Consider the following 23948-nt stretch of genomic DNA (forward strand, 5'->3'; position numbering starts at 1 on the left):
CGAACCCTAGTCTAAATGATGATTCAGCGATACACAAATTGGCTTAATTATTTATTTACTAACTAACTAAATAATCACACAGAAATACATAAACACAAACACGGTATACGTTGAATTGATTACTAACATAATGCAATGAAAGACCCTAGTGGACTAACCCGATATGATGGCTTGTTACACAATGAAAGGGAGGGGCAAGATAAAGAGAGCGGGAGAGACAAAGAAGGGACCCATTGTACATACATGTGGAAAATATGCTCATCATAAATATGGATATTTAGCACCCTAACAACCGCTCATTCGGATTTAGAAATACAACACATAAACTCAGCAAAAAAAGAAACAGGCCTTTTTCAGGACACTGTCTTTCAAAGATAATTCGTAAAAATCAAAATAACCTCACAGATCTTCATTGTAAAGGGTTTAACCTGTTGGGGCTAGGGGGCAGTATTTGCACGGCCGGATAAAAAACGTACCCGATTTAATCTGGTTACTACTGATTTGATTTGGATAGAAAACACCCTAAAGTTTCTAAAACTGTTTGAATGGTGTCTGTGAGTATAACAGAACTCATTTGGCAGGCCAAAACCTGAGAAGATTCCAAACAGGAAGCGCTCTCTCTGACCATTTCATGGCCTTCTTGATCATCTCTAAACAAAACAGGGGATCTCTGGCATGACGTGACATTTTCTAACGCTCCCATAGGCTCTCAGAAGGCGCCAGAAAGCTGAATGGTGGCTTTGCAGGCCCTGGCTGAAAAACATTAGCGCATTTTGTAAGTGGTCGATCTGAGAACAATGAGACTGGAGGCGCGTGCCCGAGCCGACACCATGTTTACTTTCTCTCTCTTTGAACGAAAACAACCACTCCCGGTCGGAATATTATCGCTTTTTTACGAGAAAAATAGCATAAAAATTGATTTTAAACTGCGGTTGACATGCTTCGAAGTACGGTAATGGAATATTTTGAATTTTTTTGTCACGAAACGCGTCGGGCGCGTCACCCTTCTTTACCCATCGGATAGTGTCTTGAACGCACGAACAAAACGCCGCTATTTGGATATAACTATGGATTATTAGAAGTAGAAGTAGAAGGATTATTAGAAGTAGAAGTCCTGGGAGTGCATTCTGACGAAGACAGTAAAGGTAATCAAACTTTTCTAATAGTAAATCGGAGTTTGGTGAGTACCACACTTGGTGGGTGTCAAAATAGCTAGCCTGTGACTGCCGGGCTATAGCGAGTGCATAAAGGAGTTCTGTATCTATAATTCTTAAAATAATTGTTATGTTTTTTGTGAACGTTTATCATGAGTAATTTAGTAAATTCACCGGAAGTGTTCGGTGGGAATACTAGTCACATGCTAGTCACATGCTAATGTAAAAAGCTGGTTTTTGATATAAATATGAACTTGATTGAACAAAACATGCATGTATTGTATAACATAATGTCCTAGGATTGTCATCTGATGAAGATCATCAAAGGTTAGTGCTGCATTTAGCTGTGGTTTGGGTTTATGTGACATTATATGCTAGCTTGAAAAATGGGTGTCTGATTATTTCTGGCTGGGTACTCTGCTGACATAATCTAATGTTTTGCTTTCGTGAATCCTCCTCCCCCCCCCTCTGCGGATGACTTCGTCAACCATTTTGAAAAGAAGGTTGACGACATCCGATCCTCGTTTGTTAAGTCAAACGACACCGCTGGTCCTGCTCACATTGCCCTACCCTATGCTTTGACCTCTTTCTCCCCTCTCTCTCCAGATGAAAGCTTGCGACTTGTGACGGCCGGCCACCCAACAACCTGCCCGCTTGACCCTATCCCCTCCTGTCTTCTCCAGAACATTTCCGGAGACCTTCTCCCTTACCTCACCTCGCTCATCAACTCCTCCTTGACCGCTGGCTACGTCCCTTCCGTTTTCAAGAGAGCGAGAGTTGCACCCCTTCTCAAAAAACCTACAATTGATCCCTCCGATCAACAACTACAGACCAGTATCCCTTCTTTCTTTTCTCTCCAAAACTCTTGAGCGTGCCGTCCTTGGCCAGCTCTCTTGTTATCTCTCTCAGAATGACATTCTTGATCCAAATCAGTCAGGTTTCAAGACTGGTCATTCAACTGAGACTGCTCTTCTCTGTGTCACGGAGGCTCTCCGCACTGCTAAAGCTAACTCTCTCTCCTCTGCTCTCATCCTTCTAGACCTATCTACTGCCTTTGATACTGTGAACCATCAGATCCTCCTCTCCACCCTCTCCGAGTTGGGCATCTCAGGCGCGGCTCACTCTTGGATTGCGTCCTACCTGACAGGTCGCTCCTAACAGGTGGCGTGGCAAGAATCCGTCTCCGCACCACGTGCTCTCACCACTGGTGTCCCCCAGGGCTCAGTTCTAGGCCCTCTCCTATTCTCACTATACACCAAGTCACTTGGCTCTGTCATATCCTCACATGGTCTCTCCTATCATTGCTACGCAGACGACACACAATTAATCTTCTCCTTTCCTCCTTCTGATAACCAGGTGGCGAATCGCATCTCTGCATGTCTGGCAGACATATCAGTGTGGATGACGGATCACCACCTCAAGCTGAACCTCGGCAAGACGGAGCTGCTCTTCCTCCCGGGGAAGGACTGCCCGTTCCATGATCTCGCCATCACGGTTGACAACTCCAATGTGTCCTCCTCCCAGAGTGCTAAGAGCCTTGGCGTGACCCTGGACAACACCCTATCTTTCTCCGCTAACATCAAGGCGGTGACCCGATCCTGTAGGTTCATGCTCTACAACATTCGCAGAGTACGGCCCTGCCTTACACAGGAAGCGGCACAGGTCCTAATCCAGGCACTTGTCATCTCCCATCTGATTACTGCAACTCGCTGTTGGCAGGGCTCCCTGCCTGTGCCATTAAACCCCTACAACTCATCCAGAACGCCGCAGCCCGTCTGGTGTTCAACCTTCCCAAGTTCTCTCACGTCACCCCGCTCTTCCGCACACTCCACTGGCTTCCAGTTGAAGCTCGCATCTGCTACAAGACCATGGTGCTTGCCTACGGAGCTGTGAGGGGAACGGCACCTCCGTACCTTCAGGCTCTGATCAGTCCCTACACCCAAAGAAGGGCACTGCGTTCATCCACCTCTGGCCTGCTCGCCTCCCTACCTCTGCGGAAGCACAGTTCCTGCTCAGCCCAGTCAAAACTGTTCGCTGCTCTGGCACCCCAATGGTGGAACAAGCTCCCTCACGATGCCAGGACAGCGGAGTCAATCACCACCTTCCTGAGAGACCTGAAACCCCACCTCTTTAAGGAATACCTGGGATAGGATAAAGTAATCCTTCTAACCCCCCCTTTACCCCCCCCCCCCCCCAAAAAAAGATATAGATGTACTATTGTAAAGTGGTTGTTCCACTGGATATCATAAGGTGAATGCACCAATTTGTAAGTCGCTCTGGATAAGAGCGTCTGCTAAATGGCGTAAATGTAAAATGTAAATAAGAGGTTGCCATACTGACGTGTAGAGATGTTATTACTACGGTATAAGTGGTATTGATAGTGTCATAACTTCATTAATGAGGGGTTGCCATACTGAGGTGTAGAGGTATCCATCGCTGTTCATCCCAATGTAGAGCCCTGTCTTAGTGCTCTGGATGGCTACTATCCTCAGGCCCACAGGAATCAAGTTGAACTGCACTGCAAAACAGACACAAGGGAGGGAAATATAGAGGGGGAGGGGCAGAGTGAAGGAAGGAGATAGAGAGGTGTTAGAGCAGTCTGCACATGTTGTTGCTTTCTAAAAACATTCTCAGTGAACTGAACTCAGTGGTTGAAAAACACAATTACAGCCTCCTCTCGTTTAATTCCTACCTCCATCTGTCAGTGAAAAAAAGAAATAGAGGAAGAAAGTCAGAAGTTTAAGAACAACAAATCCTCTCTGTTCCACCTGGGGGTCAGAGTGACCAGGAAGAGAGAGATAAAGAGAGAGGGGGAAAGGAAAGTGTGAGAGAGAGGAGAGAGAGAGAGAAATAAAGAAACTGAGAGAGGTGGGAAAGGAGAGTGAGAGAAGGAGAGAAGAGAAAGAGAAGGAAAGAGGGAAAGATGGCGAGATAAAGAGAGAGGGGGAAAAGGAAAGTCTGGAGAAAGAGAGAGAAGGAGAGAAAGACAGAAAGAGAGAGAGAGAAACCGAGAGAGTGGGGAAAGGAGAGTGAGAGAGATAGAGAGAGCGAGCAATGAGAGGGCAAGAAGAGAAAGATTACGAAAGAAGGAGAGAGAGGGAACAGAAGGCCTTAAGCCTATGGAATTCATTACAGAGTGAAACCTGCAGAATTCATCTTTAACAACACTGTAAACAACACTTTCTTTCTCCTTTCCCACTTTCTTTTTTCTCTTTGTGAAGGGATACTTCTGGGATTTTGGCAGGATCTGGCACCTCTCAGTTCTGGACGGTTTCGTTCCGGAACCTATTTGGCCGGATACGGTACCTCTACCTTTTTTTGGTTACTACATGATTCTGTATGTGCTATTTCATAGTTTTGATGTCTTCGCTATTATTCTACAATGTAGAAAATAGTACAAATAAAGAAAAACCCTTGAATGAGTAGGTGTGTCCAAACTTTTGACTGGTAGTGTACAGTAAGTCCTCTCTCATCATCAGCGAGTCTTGAACGCGAGACCAGTGTACCCTCTGTGTGGGGGGATATACCAAGTAACAGGTTAACGTGAGCGATATTGCGCAAACCAACCCTCGACTTCACATCACCGCGGGAGCCATGCAGATTTTAAACCGATGCCTGAAAGCATTAAGGCGACTGCTGCCGTGAGAAACAAAGCCCTCACTCACTGCCCTTGAAGGTTCTAAAAGGTCCCAAGAAACAAGCTAGGAATAGTAGCTTTAAATGAGCCACTCATTAGCCAGTATAAAAAAAAAACAATCCATGCGCAATTATCAACCACTGACCGCTTTCGTCTAATACAGTTTTCTCGCTGAAAGAAAGAGAGTGATGAGGGGATGGGTGATGAAAGAGTGCAGCCATGGCTGCCCCCCGCCGCCTCTCTCCATCTCTATCTCCAGGCCAGGCTTTTATTTGTTCTATCGATCCCTGAATCTCAACTAGGCCATTTCGCAAATGAACACGGTGTCACCGAAGACCACGGAGAAGATGACAAATAGAAGAGCACCCTCTCTATCGCACACACACACATTGAATATGTAATACCCCCCTCCTCCCCATAACCTCGGCCACTGCGACAGGCAGCACACACAATCCTCTCTCTCTCTTCCTTTCTCTCTCATCAAGACCCTGCTCTGACCTGTATTTCTCTTTCTGTCTCCCCTCCCCTCTCTTTTCTCCAATCTCTTTAATCATTAATCATTTCTCCAACCATTCATTTGCTCACGTCCTCTCTCTGTCTCTTCACCTACTCTACAGTATCTCCTACTTTCCCATTACTCTCTCTCTCTCTCTCTCCCTCTGCCTTCTCCTTCTCCTCGCTATGTTCTGTTCCGTTCTTCCAGGCATCAAAGAGAGGGCGCGTCAGTCCCCCCCTCCCACCTCTCCATCCCCTCCATGTCATCGTGAGTGAGAGTTTGTCCTTCTTTCTCGCTTCATCAACGGTGTCTCTCTTATCGTCTAGGTTACACCACTCTCTGTAGATAATAGGTCAGCCTGCCGTTTCTCTGTTTCCGTTCCTCTTCTCTTTTTTCGCTCTCCCCTCTTTCTTTTCTCGAGATGCTTGGTGTGGCTCTGGGGAGACTGCTCAATTAATTAAAGTTGTTTGAGTGAGAGACGGAGAGAGGGAGAGAGAGAGAGAGAGAGAGAGAGAAAGAGAGAGACGGAGGGTAAGCGAGAGCGAAGATAGATAGGTGGCTTTCCTGAATCAATCCCAGCAAGTCAATTTGAGAGCTTGAGATCATCTACACAATAAATAAACGAGGAGAAAAACTACCAGGGAGAGAGGGATGGAGGAGAGGAGAGGGCATCAGTGGGCTTGTTGATAAGCAGGAGGGATGGACGGATGGCAGGAGGGATAGAGAGTAGGCGTGGAGGAGAGGGAGGAAGGGCAATGGAGGGAAGGTGTGGAGATGGCATCAGTTGTTTTGTTGCTGTGATGTTGTTCTGCATTGAGCCTTGCAGTGAGAACAGGATTAGCTGTCATGTACAGAGTTCAACACACAGCCAGGAAGTAGATGGACTACAAATAGATGGACTACAAGTAGATGGACTTCAGGAAGTATAGCTTGTTCTCTACTTCCTATTTGGTAGGAGGGGTGGTAGAGAGGGGGGTGGTTGCATCTCAAATGACACCCTAGTCCCTCATGTAGTGCACTACGTTTGACCCGAGCACTCAGGAATCAATTAATATCAGGATTTACGGATTACTTGAGTGACGTAAGATTGATTACTTTTGAAGTGCCTATGATACTCATTCTCCTATTCCTATAGCAGTGAGTTTCATATATTATGTATCCCAAATGGCACCCTATTTCCTGTGGACCCTGGTCAAAAGTAGTGGACTATATAGGGAATATGGTGCTGTTTGTTATTGAAGTACTGTGTAATGCTCATCTGATGTTTATAAGCCCTATCTGTCTGTCACTCATCTCTCATCGCCATGATGACGCTACTTTAAGGGATTACTCAGACATCATCACTCTACCAATCAGAGCAACAGATCGAGAGGAAGAGGATAGGGGTCACAAGAGATCAAATAATGTAGAGACCACCAGTCATCTAACGTCTGCCTATACGCTCTATTCCTCTTTATTTTTTGTTATTTTATCAAATTTTCTATATGACCATCCATCTACACTCTCTCCCTCTCTCTCTCACTCTCTGTATTTAACCTACTCTATTCCTTCAGTGTTGTCTCACCTCTTTCTAGTTCTCTCCTCCTTGGTTTATTCTCTTCTCTCTCTCTTTGATTCTACCTCCTGTGAAACACCTACACTCATTTATCTCTGTCTTATTCTACATCCTCATTTCTCAGCACCCCTGCTCTTTCTTACTTCTTTCTTTCTCTCTTGCTGTCCTCTGTCTCCCTGACTCTCTCTTTCACTCTCTCTCCTTCTCTCACACTGTCCCTTGATCTCACTTCCCTATTCCTCACCCTGTCTCATCCTCACACACCCTCTGTCTCTCTCTGTCTCTCTCTGTCTCGCTCTGTCTCGCTCTGTCTCTCTCTGTCTCTCGCTCTCTCTTTCTTTCTCTCCCTGTCTCTCTCTCTGTCTCTCTCTCTGTCTCTCTCTCTGTCTCTCTCTCCCTCACTGTGTCTCCTTCTGTCTCTTTCTCTCTTTCTCTGTCTCTCTCGCTCTCTGTCTCTCTCTCTGTCTCTCTAAGTCTCTCTTTCTCTGTCTCTCTTTCTCTATGTCTCTCTCTCTGTCTCTCTAAGTCTCTCTTTCTCTGTCTCTCTTTCTCCATGTCTCTCTGTCTCTCTCTCGCTCTCTCTGTCTCTCTGTCTCTCTCTGTCACCCGCTCCCTTCATCCGACTGCAGCATAAGAAGTGCATTTCAATGCTTTCAATATATCGCATGCCTTTCCTTTCCTTGAGTGCTTCTATCTTTGTGCACAAAGTTTTGATGCTTTTCCTTTCAGAGGTTTTCCTTGTCTTGTCTGTCTGATGACTAAAGATAGCTGTTAATGACTGTAATACTTTGAGAGAGTTTCTGTGTGTGTGTGTGTGTGTGTGTGTGTGTGTGTGTGTGTGTGTGTGTGTGTGTGTGTGTGTGCGTGCATGCATGTGTGTGATCGAGTTACTCTAGGGAGGATGTCAGACCAGACCAATCCCTGAACTGGAAAAGATGAATAACGATTTTCAGAAGCAGTAATTGGAGGGGATAAAAGTGCAGGGAATCAAGCTGACTGGTCCTTATGGCTTTCCGATGGGATGTCCACACAAAAGTCAATTTCTCCTCCGCCTCTGTCCAGACGGATTGAGATTTTCAAAGCAGGCCAAATCCATTGACACCGCTTCACCACCCTTTCAACCCCAATCTCTCACTTTCTTGTTTTTCATCTTCCTCTGCTACTCTCTGGATATCTGTTTTTCAGTCTCCGTTTTTTTTCTCTGCCTCTCAATAAACTATTCTCACAACCTCTTACCCTCCCTGTCTCTCTTTCTTCTGTTTCTCTCTGTCTCACTTTCTTTTTCTCTCTCCATCTCTCTTGTCACGGTTGTCGTCTTCGTCTTCCGACGATATAACGAAATCGTCGTCTGAAAATGTAGACCAATACGCAGCAGGTACGTGTATGCTCATATTTAGATTTATTCACTTACAAAAACCACTGAATACAAAATAACAAAACCACTAGAACAAACGAACAACTAACAGTCTGGCAAAGCCTAGGGCTGAACACAGAACAATCACCCACAAAACACAAACACAAACACACCCTCATTTATGAGACTCTCAATCAAAGGCAGATAGAAAACACCTGCCTTCAACTGAGAGTCCCAACACCAATTCACCAGACATAGAAACAGACATACTAGACTCCACATAGAACTACCTAGACATAAACCAAACCCCGGACATACTAAATCAAACACCCTTTACACAAACACACCACCCCGAACCACATAAAACAAATACCCTCTGTCACGCCCTGACCAAACTACAAAACAATTAACCTTATATACTGGCCAGGACGTGACAGTACCCCCCCCTTAAAGGTGCTACCCCAGAAGCACCTTAACACAAAAAAAATACCCCCAAACAATACCCAAAAGAAAATTCCCCCTTACTAAAGGGAGGGAAGGGAGGGTGGCTGCCGTCAACGACGGCACTGTGCTACACCCCCCCTCCCCAACCCACCTATATTGGAGGCGGCTCCGGCTCAGGCCGTTCCAGGCTGTCTGGGCAGTCTGGCAGCTCGGGACGGTCAGGGCAGTCTGGCAACTCGGGACGGTCAGGGCAGTCTGGCAACTCGGGACGGTCAGGGCAGTCTGGCAACTCGGGACGGTCAGGGCAGTCTGGCAACTCGGGCAGGTCAGGGCAGTCTGGCAACTCGGGCAGGTCAGGGCAGTCTGTCAGCTCGGGGCAGTCTGGGCAGTCTGGCCACTCCGGCAGTTCAGGGCAGTCTGGCCACTCCGGCAGTTCAGGGCAGTCTGGCCACTCCGGCAGTTCAGGGCAGTCTGGCCACTCCGGCAGTTCAGGGCAGTCTGGCCACTCCGGCAGTTCAGGGCAGTCTGGCCACTCCGGCAGTTCAGGGCAGTCTGTCAGCTCGGGGCAGTCTGGGCAGTCTGGCCACTCCGGCAGTTCAGGGCAGTCTGGCCACTCCGGCAGTTCAGGGCAGTCTGGCCACTCCGGCAGTTCAGGGCAGTCTGGCCACTCCGGCAGTTCAGGGCAGTCTGGCCACTCCGGCAGTTCAGGGCAGTCTGGCCACTCCGGCAGTTCAGGGCAGTCTGGCCACTCCGGCAGTTCAGGGCAGTCTGGCCACTCCGGCAGTTCAGCGCAGTCTGGCCACTCCGGCAGTTCAGCGCAGTCTGGCCACTCCGGCAGTTCAGCGCAGTCTGGCCACTCCGGCAGTTCAGCGCAGTCTGGCCACTCCGGCAGTTCAGCGCAGTCTGGCCACTCCGGCGACTGTTGACTGACGGGCAGCTCCGACGACTGTTGACTGACGGGCAGCTCCGACGACTGTTGACTGACGGGCAGCTCCGACGACTGTTGACTGACGGGCAGCTCCGACGACTGTTGACTGACGGGCAGCTCCGACGACTGTTGACTGACGGGCAGCTCCGACGACTGTTGACTGACGGGCAGCTCCGACGACTGTTGACTGACGGGCAGCTCCGACGACTGTTGACTGACGGGCAGCTCCGACGACTGTTGACTGGCGGGCAGCTCCGACGACTGTTGACTCGCGAGGCTGGGTTTACGCACTTGCCGTTTAGTGCGGGGAGCGGGAACAGGACGAGTCGGACTGGGTGGACGCACTTCCGGGTCCGCACGAGAGACAGGAGCTGGAAACCCAGGGCTATGGAGGCGCACAGCCGGTCTAGATCTTACCTCCTGCACAACCCGCCTTGGCTGGATGGAACTAGTAGCCCTGCACGAGCGGAGTGCTCGTACAGGGCAGACTGGGCTGTGCAGGGGCTTGATGGTAGCCGTGCGTAGAGCGGGAGTTGGGTAGCCTGGTCCTCGGAGGCGTACCGGCGACCAGATGCGCTGCGCAGGCATCCTCCTACCAGGCTGGATGCCCGCTCTAGCACGGCACCTGCGAGGGGCTGGAATAACTCGCACCGGACTGTGCGTGCGTATGGGTGAGATATTGCGCTTCTCAGCGAAACATGGCGCTCCCCACCTCATACGCTCCTCCATATAACCACGGGTAGCTGGCTTCCGGCTCTTCTTACGCCTAGCCAAACTACCCGTGTGCCCCCCCCCAAAATTTTCTTGGGGGTGCCTCTCGTGCATCTCCTTCAGCGCGTCCACTCTGGCCTCGTACCACCGCCTCTCTGCCTTGGCTGCTTCTATTTCCCACTGCGGGCGGCGATACTCCCCAGCCTGATGCCAAGGTCCGGCCCCGTTCAGAACTTCCTCCCAAGTCCACTTCTCCCGCCAGTCCAACTCGAACGCCGTCTGCTCCTTCCACTGCTGCTTGGTCCTTTTGAGGTGGGTGATTCTGTCACGGTTGTCGTCTTCGTCTTCCGACGATATAACGAAATCGTCGTCTGAAAATGTAGACCAATACGCAGCAGGTACGTGTATGCTCATATTTAGATTTATTCACTTACAAAAACCACTGAATACAAAATAACAAAACCACTAGAACAAACGAACAACTAACAGTCTGGCAAAGCCTAGGGCTGAACACAGAACAATCACCCACAAAACACAAACACAAACACACCCTCATTTATGAGACTCTCAATCAAAGGCAGATAGAAAACACCTGCCTTCAACTGAGAGTCCCAACACCAATTCACCAGACATAGAAACAGACATACTAGACTCCACATAGAACTACCTAGACATAAACCAAACCCCGGACATACTAAATCAAACACCCTTTACACAAACACACCACCCCGAACCACATAAAACAAATACCCTCTGTCACGCCCTGACCAAACTACAAAACAATTAACCTTATATACTGGCCAGGACGTGACATCTCTGTTTCATTTTCCGGTCTGTTTCTCCCTCCTACCTTTCTCTGTAGGTGGTGAGAATCCCTCCTCTATTGCTACAGTATTAAGGCATCCTCCTCCTCTCCTCCCCCTATCTTCCCCCTCTCCATCTCCCCCTTTCTCCTTTCTCCTCCCTCCTTCATGTATCTCAAGTGGGAGGTCGAGCTCTCTCACACACACAGCCATGTCATAATGTCAACCCACTGGTCAGTCCAGCTGGTCAGAGAAGAGGTGTCCAAAATCTGGATTCTCCCTCCCTCCCTCCATTCCTCTCTCCCTCCCCTTTCCCTACCCCTATTGCATAACTCTCTGAAAGAGAGAGGGAGAGAAATAGCCAGCCTCTCTGACCTCCCACCAGAGGGGGGAGACACAGTGATTGAACGGCCATCAGTGGATCGCCAGCTGCTCCTTTGGCACCACAGTCCCTCCTCCCTTGATCTCCTCTTTCTCTCGTCTCTCATCCCTCCTCTCTCTCCCTCTTCCCTGTCTTCCCATCTGTTCCTCTGCTGTCTGTTCCTCTGCTCTTTACCGTCCTTCCTTCCTTCCTTCCTTCCATCCTTCCTTCCTTCCTTCCTTCCTTCCTTCCTTCCTGACACACAGTGCAATTGAGGCCCAGCTAGCACGTTTGTTTCCTTGGTGGAACATCTGTTTGTGGTTTCCCATTGGCTCTGGGAGTTATTATAATGATTTTATTTATTTAACCTTTATTTATTTAGGGAATGAAGCCCTAAATAAGCAGTAAAACTGAACGTTTTTTTAACATTCTGAAAACAGAAGTGACGATGTTGCTGGCTCTAAGAACGTTTTACCGTGGTTCCCTGATACTTTTCTTGGGAGGTGTTATTAATGTTCTGAGAAAATAAGTGATACGTTACTTGAAGGTAATTAAATAATGTTCTGAGAACATATTTCAATTAGACTTTTAATAACACTGCCAGCTTATTTTGGGTTAACTGTTTTGAACAAGCACAGACAGTGCCATCAAAGCTCATCACTAAGCTAAGGACTCTGGGACTCAACATCTCCCTCTACAACTGGATCCTGGACTTCCTGACGGGCAGCCCCCTGGTGAGAAGGGTAGGCAACAACACATCTCCCACGCTGATCCTCAACACTGGGGCCCCTCAGGGGTGTGTGCTTAGACCCCTCCTGTACTCCCTGTTCACCCACGACTACGTGGCAATGCACGACTCCAACAACGCCATTACATTTGCCTACAACACAACGGTGGTAGGCCTGATCACCGACAATGATGAGACAGCCTACAGGGTGGAGGTCAGAGACAACAACCTCTCCCTCAACATGAGCAAGACAAAAGAGCTGATTGTGGACTCCAGGCCGAGCACGCCCCCATTCACGCCGACGGGGCTATAGTGGAGCTGGTGGAAAGCTTCAAGTTCCTTTGTGTCCACATCTGACAAACTATCACTGACAAACTATCACTGTCCAAACACACCAATGCAGTCATGAAGATGGCACAGCAACGCCTATTCCCCCTCAGGAGACTAAAAAGATTTGGTATGGGTCCTCAGATCCTCAAAAAGTTCTACAGCTGCACCATCAAGAGAATCCTGACTGGTTGCGTCACCGCTTGGTATGGCAACTGCTCGGCATCCGACTGCAAGGCGCTACAGAGGGTAGTTTGTACGGTCCAGTACATCACTGAGGCCAAGCTTCCTGAAATCATAACCTATATACTAGGCGGTGTCAGAGGAAGGCCATAAAAAAGACTCCAGCCACCCTAGTCGTAGACTGTTCTCTCTGCTACCGTTAGTTAAGCGGTACCGGAGTGCCAAGTCTAGGTCCAAAAGCCTCCATATCAGCTTCTACCCCCAAGCAATTAGACTGCTAAACAGTTAATCAAATGGCTACCCAGACTATTTGAATTGACACCCTTTTTTACGCTGCTGCTACTCACTGTTTATTATCTATTTATAGTTACTTTACCCCTACCTACATGTATATATTACCTCAATCTAACTCGACTAACCTGTACCTCCGCACATTGACTCAGTGTCACGACTTCCGCCGAAGTCGGTTCCTCTCCTTGTTCAGGCGACGTTCGGCTGTCGACGTCACCGGTCTTCTAGCCATCGCCGATCCACCTTTCATTTTCCATTTGTTTTGTCTTGCTTTCCCACACACCTGGTTTACATTCCCTCATCACTTGTCGTGTATATAACCCTCTGTTCCCCCTATGTCTGTGTGTGGAATTGTTTATTGTCAAGGTTGGCATGCTTCCGGCTGGTTTGCGCCGGGTTTTGTTTTTGTGCCCGTGCTTCGTGGCAGCCTTACTTGTTCTTTGGGCATTTGTTTTTGTGACGCGGTTGCGTTCTGTTCTAATAATTGCCTCAGTAAATTGCTTTGTCCACTCATCTCTGCTCTCCTGCACCTGACTTCCATGCACCAGTTACCACCATTGACACTCAGTACCGGTACCCCCTGCAAATAGCCTCATTATTGTTTTTTTTTTAATTATTATTATTTTCTAGCAAATATTTTCTGACTTTAAAAAAAAAATACTGCATTGTTGGTTAAGGGCTTGTAAGTAAGCTTTTCACTTTAAGGTCTACACCTGTTGTGTTCGGTGCATGTGACAAATACAATTTGATTTTATTTGACAGATAGGCCACATGGAAATTGATTTGCTGAGGCATTAATCATACAAACACATTCATTTCTCTGTTGTGGCACAGCGTCAGTGAGATTTGAACCAATGATCTTCTGTTTGCTTTCGAGGGAATTAGTCCACTGCACCAACAGGATGGAGCAAGCATGTCATGTTTTTTTTAACTCATACAAAGCTTTTAATTTTAGTTTATTCAAACAGACCCCATACCCCAGGAAACAATCAGTCATTCAAATCAGGTGTGGCCAATTAGTGGGCGCGGCCAACACACCTGAACACACTTAACAAGATAGAGGATAGTCAGAGTTTTGTATTCATAGGTTGCACCTCTTTCACCCGGTCACATCACGCCATTGTTATGAACGTTCTCAAGCCTCCCTCTGCCAGCGGCCCCGTAGTGGTGCCAAAAAGTTGTGATAAGCCCAGTCATTCGGGATGGAGGCTATCAAATCAAAGTTTATTTGTCACGTGCGCCGAATACAACAGATGTAGACCTTACAGTGAAATGCTTACTTACAGGCTCTAACCAATAGTGCAAAAAAGGTATTAGGTGAACAATAGGTAGGTAAAGAAATAAAACAACAGTAAAAAACAAGCTATATACAGTAGCGAGGCTATAAAGTAGCGAGGCTACATACAGACACCGGTTAGTTAGTCAGTCAGGCTGATTAAGTTGTATGTACATGTAGATATGGTTAAAGTGACTATGCATATATGACATTGGCTGTTTAGTCTTAATTACACTATAGTGTCCTGGAAATATGATGACATCGTTAAAGTAGGCTGATATTTAGAAGGAAACAACTTTGCCATCATTATCATGTAGTCAAATTTACTTTAGACAGAGGACAATGTTGTCATTAGCTTGCAAAGTTTGTCAAAAATAGCTAGCAATGCTAATGTCAGCCAGTTGGTGGTCTACCCTCAATCTTAGCTAGCTAGCTAACATTATACTCCATCTAAAGTCCATCTGGTGACATCAAAATGATGACAAAAGGTTTTCGTACTAATTATTTTCCTCCTTTTGAAATGTCATTGTATTTCAGAGCCACAGTAATGCCCTTTTATTTGTATTTTACCCCCAATTTTGTGATATCCAATTGCGATCCAATTACGATCTTGTAATGCACATTTGATGAAATCTTCATCAGCACTCACGTACAATGCTTTGAGTAGAATGCTCAGTCGGTCATCAATGTGATGAAACAAAAAGTGATCTGAATGTTCTGAAAACATGACTTTAAATAGAACCATCAGGAAACGTGTAGAAAATGTTATGCTGAATTACTGAAATTCCCACCTAATACACATATGGTTCTCAGAACGTTATGTGCTAGCTGGGTATCCTGCACCATTCCCAGAATGTTGTGGGAAGGTTGTATGTAAAATAACCACGCTTTCACCAAGCTCTAAGAACCATAAGGTTCTCAGAATGATATGTGCAGGAAGGAAGGAAGAGATTTCTCCTCCAGAGGAGAGCAGAGTGGTAGAAACAAGACAGAGGTGATGGTGGAGGATGTATACCCCCATGCCCCCTTTCACTCCAAGGTGTGTATTGGGTCTTTGTGGCCCGGCCCCTGGGGGCTGTAAGGGGGCCTTAGGTGGACATATTCAATATCTGAGGCCATGGGGCTGGGTCAATGTGCCCAGGACTGGGGGCACGAACTAGGTTCAGGGGCTATTTGCCAAGGGGCCTTAGTTTGGGGTCTGTCAGGGCGCTGGAAGTGGTAGTTCCTGGTGCTGGAGGCCGGGGGTTGGGGGCTAGAGACTTATGCGGGTAGCTGAAGGCTGGGGGTCGCAGGGATCGATCCGACAAGACGGCTTTGGTAAAATTAGCAATTAACTGGCAGGGCGGTGCAGCCGCAGTGTGTAATACGCCTGGCCAAGGGCCAAATGCCCAGGGGCCAAATGCCCAGGGGCCTCTGCCAACAGCAGCCTCTCTGCCTAATTGTCAGAGTGAGGGAGGAAAAGAGAGCAGCGGAATAGAGGAAGGAGAAGGGGAGGAGAGGGAGGCCTCCCATCCCAGTGTCCTTTAACAACTTCCAACGGTCAAATGTACTTTGAGAGAGTTTCTGTGTTTGTGTGTATGTGTGTGTGTGTTTGGCTTGTTAGCAAAATGTAGAGAGGAGGGCAGGGGAAGCCCGGGAAGGCCTGCCTGTGGGCACAGGTCCAGCAGAAGACTCCAGACACTCTGTGTGCATCCAAAAGGGCACCCTATTCCCCATATAGTGCACTTCTTTTGACCAAGGTGCATAGGGAATAGAGTGCCATTTGGGACTCAGGCTGTTTCTGTAGAACTCATATGAATCTGACCATTTCCTCCTTAATTATTTATCTCCATTTGCTGCTGATTTGGACCTTTTCTGACTGGCCTCCTTAGCATACGCCGCAGTAGGGTGCATAATTACACACACACACACACACACACACACACACACACACACACACACACACACACACACACACACACACACACACACACACACACACACACACACACACACACATACATACATACATAAGCACATGTACAGACAGACACTTTTTTTTTATATAGGAGAGGTCAGGGAACCAGTGGGGGTCCTGATGGGAGACTTATCACTTCAGGAGGATGAGAAGCAGAGACAGAGCGAGGGAGAGTGAGGGGGAGAAAGGGAGAGAAAGAGAGGGTGTGGAGTGTAAGCTGTAGCGTGACCGAGACAGAGTATACTCAGCAGGTCTCTCAGCCACTCAGAACCCTAGCAGCCTGGGTTGTGTTGTGTTGTGTATGAGGGGTATCTCTGCTCCCGCCATAGGTAGAAGGCCTGTCATTTTGTCATTCTGTTATGGGGTATCTCTGCTCCCTCCATAGGTAGAAGGCCTGTCATTTTGTCATTCTGTTATGGGGTATCTCTGCTCCCTCCATAGGTAGAAGGCCTGTCATTTTGTCATTCTGTTATGGGGTATCTCTGCTCCCTCCATAGGTAGAAGGCCTGTCATTTTGTCATTCTGTTATGGGGTATCTCTGCTCCCTCCATAGGTAGAAGGCCTGTCATTTTGTCATTCTGTTATGGGGTATCTCTGCTCCCTCCATAGGTAGAAGGCCTGTCATTTTGTCATTCTGTTATGGGGTATCTCTGCTCCCTCCATAGGTAGAAGGCCTGTCATTTTGTCATTCTGTTATGGGGTATCTCTGCTCCCTCCATAGGTAGAAGGCCTGTCATTTTGTCATTCTGTTATGGGGTATCTCTGCTCCCTCCATAGGTAGAAGGCCTGTCATTTTGTCATTCTGTTATGGGGTATCTCTGCTCCCTCCATAGGTAGAAGGCCTGTCATTTTGTCATTCTGTTATGGGGTATCTCTGCTCCCTCCATAGGGAGAAGGCCTGTCATTCTGTCATTCTGTTATGGGGTATCTCTGCTCTCTCCATAGGGAAAAGGCCTGTCATTCTGTTATGGGCTACAGTAAATACTGTAGGGGTCATCCAGACCTCAAACATACATGCTCAAACACGTACATAAACATGCACGCACACACTTTGCACAGACACACACACACACACAAAAACCAATAATTTCTCCCATTCAATATTCTGTGCAGTGGGGTAGATGCTTGTGCTGTAGATTGATACGCAATTACAATGATGTCAATCATACCACAATTCCACCGTGCTGCGAGAATTAATAAATAATCTACCTTGAATGAAATCCTGTACTGTACATTCCAGATCTCCCTCCATTCGTCTATTTTTCTCTCTCTTTTTCTCTCTCACTTCACCGCTCTCTCTCTCTCTCTCTTTACCCCCCCTCTCTCTCCCACCTTCTGCATCTCCCATGTTTCCCTTACAAAGCGCTCACAGTAACAGTAAGACTGATGTAAGGTTTGATGGAATTATAGTTATCAAATTAACCGTAGCTCACACTCAAAAACACTTCATGGCTGGCCTCCAATCTCTAAATAAATGACATAATACCCCAACCGGGACCTGTTTTGTTACGCAAGGATTTACTCTCTATACTATCCCTACCTAAAAATCACCCACACTGGCTAAAAGGAGTTAGTTGTACGACATATTTAAGATTTAAGACTCACAAAATCTTATGGAATAATGTGTCCACGATTATAGGCTAACCTGTCTAAAAACACGTACTGTCTAAAAATAGGTACTGTCTAAAAATAGGTACTGTCTAAAAATAGGTACTGTCTAAAAATAGGTACTGTCTAAAAAGCATTCACGCTATGCCAATACGAAGTGTAGATTTTCATATTGCAATACATACTGTAAAGAGTTACATGGCATTACATAATGACCCTCAACATTACACCCCCCCCCCCCCTTTTAGAAAGGAACAGCATGTGCTGCGTATCACCAGATAATCACAGTGCCTTGGGATCTACAGTAAGCATGACTTTCCTTATTACAAATTATGCTAGCGTTATACCTTTTCACCGTAAGGTATTTCACTGTAAGCTAGTGGGAAGTGCGGCATCAACACATCGTGGGTATCCTATAATGCTCTATTGATCTGTTGTATGAGAGCCCAGTGGTCCCAGAGGAAGGGAAGGTATGTTCTGCTCAGTGATCACCCAGGTGAAAACCCTATCCTCCTTCAAACTAAAAGTCCTAACATAAGCAGGTCTCGCATTATAATGATCTGGTAAAGGAGAGACCAGTGGGCCGTAGAGGACGGGGGATACTCTATCTTTTGGTCAGTGATCATTCAGGTGAAAACCCTGACTGAGGGTAATACACCCAGCAGAGAGACTACTCAGCAGGGGAGCGAAGTTTCCCCTACTTACAGATTCAGGATCAGCTCCCCCTCCCCCAATCCTAACCTTAACCATTAGTGAAGAAAATGCTAGAATGACCCAAGATCAGCATGTTCACCCTACACCCGGATAATTGATCCAGCAGGAAGACTACTCGCTGGGGCTAACTACCGTGCTACCTGGGGAAGATCTGTGAGGAACTAGAGCTATGTGGATAACAGGGAGAAAGTGTCTTTCAGCTGTTTTAGACTTGTCTAACTGACACTCCAGATGGGCAGACAGAGGGACAGGACAGCCAGGGGTTGAGGACAGCAGACTGTCAGACGCAGACAGACAGGTGCAGAACCGTCCCTGGAAGGTTATAGGAACAGTGAACATAGACAGACAGGTGTGAGACTCACAGATGGACAGCAGGGTTATAGGGAGACAGACAGGTGTGAGCCAGCCAGCCAGACAGATGTGAACCAGACAGACAGACTTACAGAAGGAGCTGCTTTCGTCCTTTGTGCCGTCCATGGTGCCATCCGGAAGCATCTGGAGGTAGAAGCCATGCCGGTTGTAGAGTCTTGTGACGATGCCTTTCAGTTGGGGCTCTGCAGGTGGAGAGAACAGGACAGGGTTAACAACACACAGGTACCACGGCAACCAACTTATGTGTGTGGCCTCATACTGCATGCTGTCCTAACCTACACAAACACAGCATCTGGGAACAAGTGTGTGTGTGTGTGTGTGTGTGTGTGTGTGTGTGTGTGTGTGTGTGTGTGTGTGTGTGTGTGTGTGTGTGTGTGTGTGTGTGTGTGTGTGTGTGTGTGTGTGTGTGTGTGTGTGGGGTGTGTGTGTGTGTGTGACATGACTTTAAGCAGGTGGTTGATATCAAGGTTGATGTCCAGCAGTTAAAGAAAGATTCAGCACACTGCAATCTATTTCCTCCCAACTTCCACCTATATTTCAACATCAGGTCTTTAAAGACCTTAAAGGACAACTCCTCCCAAAAACTATATTTTGGTATTTGCTTCATTAGTCCATTGTTGATATAGTTCCAAAAATGTTTTGCTTGTCAGCAATCACGTTTTCAAGATGTATAATTTTCAAAAAACAGAAATACACCTGCCCTTATGAAGAAATAAAATGCAGTCAGATTGCAGTATAACTGCAGTACACTTTCACTGCAGTTTCAAAACTGCAATCTTTTTTGTAAGGGTGGTATGATGCATCATACCGGCTGTATTTATGTCATTTCATTCGGACTAACGACTTATAAAACAAATGCCAAATAGTTTGGGTTTGACATTTTTCTTTAAGGTGTTGTTATTATGTACACATTCTGGAGCAGACTGCATGTAAATTACAGTGTGCAGAGTGCTCTTTTTTTACTGGTGAACAAACAGTTACTAAGGGAGAGAACTTTGTGTCCCCCTAATGCATGAGAGTCCTGCTATTTACACTGAAAGGCACCGTCTGTGTCTACAGTGGCCTTCTGATTGATGGGACCTTGCAAGGTGCCTGCTTAAAAAGGGACAGCCTCTACTGTGAGGAAGGCAGAGTGTGTGTGTGTGTCTATTGCCTAGCACGGAGAATGCTTCATTAAAGATGGATAGCATGTGAGACTTTGCTGCTCTGTTTGGGTAGAGGAGTGAGAGAGAGAGAGAGAGAGAGAACGAATGACAGACAGAAGGCGAGAAAGACAAAGAAACACTTTACTGAGCTACTAAAAGTTGCATGACCCGGGACACCATTTTCCATCTACTGTGGTGATCTGTTTTGTTGTTTTCAGAATATGTTCTGAGGCAGAAAAGTTGTTTGTCGAGCTAGCTGGGATTTATATCTTATATGAACTGTGAGTTTATCTGCTGCATTTGCAGCCTCTTGTTGTGTGTATTAGCTTCTGGTTGACAGCTAGCTTGCTAGTATGCTTGCTAACGCTATGGGACAACAGCAGTTGTTTACCCTGCCTGACAACAGATCAAATCCTTCACTTAGAACCTCCAAAGAGCAGGAAAATAACATGTAGCATCTTGTGTAGCTTCCTGTTGACAGCAGGGGAAAGCAGTTGTTGGTTTCTTTTTTCTGTGCTCCACACAAGACAGTCCCTCACTTTAGACCTTCCAAGAGCAGGGAAATACAGGGAATGTGTAGCACCTTGTTCCAGCGTGCTAGCTAACGATACAGGACAACAGTAGGGTGACCACATTTAAAATACCCAAATGCGGGACAACAGGAAGATTTTGTGGGACAGTGTAGCCTACATTAAAATATATATATTTTTTGTCAGCAGGTGTCTGTAAAAAAAACAAACTTAGGCATTAATATGAGGGCTAAGTGCCTTGCCCCACAAGTTAAAGATATCTCATTTCAAAATGGGCCATCATCACTGTCAATCGTGAATTATAATTTTTTACGATTTACTGTCAAATTATGGTGTTAACAAACTATATAGCCTTCCTGTATTTTGTTCAACCAAAGCACATTTTGCCTAGTTACGTGCGCTGGACTATTCAAGGAACTATCCTAAAATCTCAAGAAATTAGGTGGTGTTTTTGGTGTAACAGTAACATTATACTATGCTGTTATATTTGGTTCTCAGTGCAAATAAATCATTGTGATCTTCCAAGACATTGATTCAGCTTTGATCTAACTGTACTAAACGAGCGCCACTGTGAGAAGTAGCGGCATGCTGCTCTGGACACCCCTGCTCCCGCTGCACTGAACAAGCTAATTGAAGCGCACCTAGCTACTCATTTGCCTCGCGCAAAATTTGGTGATGCAGAAACGAGAAACTGCATGTGTGGCTGTTTTATGAAAATCTGGGAATGTGTGGATACGGAAACATTTCTGTCTGTTCTTACTTTTATAGCTCTTCGTCAGAAGTAGTTAGGCTAACTGTCCTCTCCAAGTTTAGCTGGAATTTAATTTAGCCTGAAAGGATTTGGGAAATGTGATTGGTCGGCGATGGGCCTATGACATTGGCCTATGTCTCGTCTTGCGCTGCGCACAATATCAGATCTCGACAACAATTTTCATAAACGCAACGTGAACGCAGGAGACAGGTTGGAATGTCTGACTGAAATACGGGACAAATCGAATAACACTTCTAAATCAGCGGTGTTTGAATGTATTGATTAAATGCGGGACATGATTGTTTGGTTGAGTGGATGTGGGACAAAGGGACAAAATGCGGGACTGTCCCGCACAATCCGGGACATGTGGTCGACATGGACAACAGTGTGTTGTTTTCTGTTGTCATGTGCCCCACAGCAGAGAGAATCCTTCACTTTAGACCATTAGCAGGGAAAATACTGTATCACATGGATCACAGAGAATGTCAGAATACTTAAGTGCCACTACAATCCAGATTTAATGAGCAACATCAAATATGTATGAGGGTACGGTAGTATCGGGGCATCTGGTAAAACAGGGCTTCTGATGCCCTGTCCTTTGAGTACAGGGAGGAAAAAGATATCACTTGTACAGTTGTGTGCGGCTGCTAAGGGTTTATCCGTTTCCTTCCTGGAAATAGTTAGGGAGATACCTGTACAGTAACATCTGTTCAATCATGAAAGGCCCGGACTAACACAGAACGTGTCAGGAACGTTTACGCAATGTGGAAATGTCCAGTTGGTGACACAATGCTGTTAAATGTTGGATGAAGATTGTGGCCCCTGGAATGCGATTGGATCCAATAACGAGTAAAAGATTGCGCTTCATCGGCAGTGGGTGGTCAAACACCAGACACACAGGGTCAGAGTTCAACAATTTGCTTGTTCTGGAGTACAGTTTTAATCCCAAATTAAGCCTCAGTCTACACTTTCAAGCCTCGCTTAACATACTGTACTGGACAGAAGCAGCACTTCTCATGACAGTGGATCTTACGCAATATTACAAAACACTGTCTATAGAGACACATTACACAAGCACACGCGGTCAAGCACATACACACAAACACACACACACACACACACACACTCACTCCCCCTCCAGTCAAGGTTAAACACAGCAGTAGCTGCTGCAAGTGGTGTGGAGCCGGGGGAGCATGTCAGTCAGACTGGGCTGTGTTCAGCAGGACATCTGGGGGTTCTGAAGAGGGCAGGGGCCAGCCGAGGAGAGCTTCCCTCTCCTGAGTCTGTCCTGCCTGGGCTGGACGAGCTGTCTGGCTGGCCCTGCAGGCCCTCCCTGGTTCCGTATGCTAAACACTGCAGCGGCACCACTGCTCTACCACTCCCCCACCACCACACACATACACACACAGGTTGCATGTACGCGCACACACACACACACACACACACACACAAATACACACCACACACACGTTGCATGTACGCACACACAAACACACACACACACACACACAGCCCCACCCAGCCCCAGGCGTCACCGCGGCCTGATAGAGAGAGGAGCCATCGATCCAGGATTAAGCCCCTTCAGGACTGCACATGATGTTTTAACATTCTGGGTGTGAAGCAAGGGGGAATAAGCCAAGCGGCCACTGGAGTCGTGAGCGGATGAGAAAGCCACCCACAGTCACACACAGGAGGGGAGGGGCTGAGAGAGAGGAGGGGAGAGAGAGTCAGGGTTATGTTCAGAAACATAACTTTTTCAGAAACATAACTTCTGCCATTCAAAGGAAGTCTAGTTGTAAGAGACTGTACCAAACATGAATATATTCATTCATCTCACCCATTTAAGTCACAATATTCCCCAGTGTCTCACATCTGACAACTTGACCCATTCCCATTGGTTTCTTTTCATGGGCTGTGTGTGGTAACTGAGAGCAGAGAGGTCTGAGATGGATGTGTGTGCGTGCGTGTGTGTATGCGTGTGTGTGTGTGTGTGCGTATGCGGTCTGAGATGGATGTATGAATGCTGGCAGGTCCCTTCCCAGAGCATGGAAGTGACGGACACATCTAAAGGAACGGGGTTGGCAGGGGGCAGAGGGGTGAGGCAGGTTTGCCAAGGACTGGAGCCGTCACACACACACACTGATGCCCACAGTTGGACTTCACTCTACGTGGGACCTCTCTGGCGTTCTTTCTCCATCTCTCCCGTCTGGTCTCCTCTCTGGCTTGTCTTTCCATACATTCTCTCTCTCTCCCGTCTGGTCTCCTCTCTGGCTTCTCTCTCTCTCCCGTCTGGTCTCCTCTCTGGCTTCTCTCTCTCTCCCGTCTGGTCTCCTCTCTGTCTTCTCTCTCTCTCTGCCTCTCTGCCTTCTCTCTCTCTGCCTCTCTGCCTTCTCTCTCTCTGCCTCTCTGCCTTCTCTCTCTCTCTCTGCCTCTCTGCCTCTCTCTCTCTCTCTCTCTCTCTCTCTCTCTCTCGTCCCAGTCCGTGGATGCGTAGTGAGTTATGTGGTTTGGATCCCTCTTAATAATGCCATTTATCAACCAATCAGCAGGGGATAACAAGGCATTCCTTTTCTCTGCTGAAAGAGAGAGGGAAGAAAGAGAGAGAGGCAGATAGAGGGACAGAA

The 23948-nt window shown here is 47.1% G+C and overlaps 1 protein-coding gene across 1 annotated transcript in view; it reads right to left on the reverse strand.

The window, feature by feature from the left end:
- The window catches only part of LOC115194952 (fibroblast growth factor 14-like), a 59154-nt gene extending 35989 nt beyond the window's left edge, over positions 1–23165 (reverse strand). The window contains exons 1-3 of the mRNA XM_029754860.1: positions 23162–23165; positions 18970–19080; positions 3569–3672 (exon numbers count right to left, since the gene is read on the reverse strand). Coding sequence (XP_029610720.1) covers positions 3569–3672; positions 18970–19080; positions 23162–23165 — 219 coding nt within the window. The remainder of the gene's footprint in view (positions 1–3568; positions 3673–18969; positions 19081–23161) is intronic.
- Between the last annotated feature and the right edge of the window lie 783 nt (positions 23166–23948).

The sequence above is a fragment of the Salmo trutta genome, chromosome 5 (genome assembly GCF_901001165.1).
Source record: "Salmo trutta chromosome 5, fSalTru1.1, whole genome shotgun sequence".
In the NCBI taxonomy this organism is placed as follows: domain Eukaryota; kingdom Metazoa; phylum Chordata; class Actinopteri; order Salmoniformes; family Salmonidae; genus Salmo; species Salmo trutta.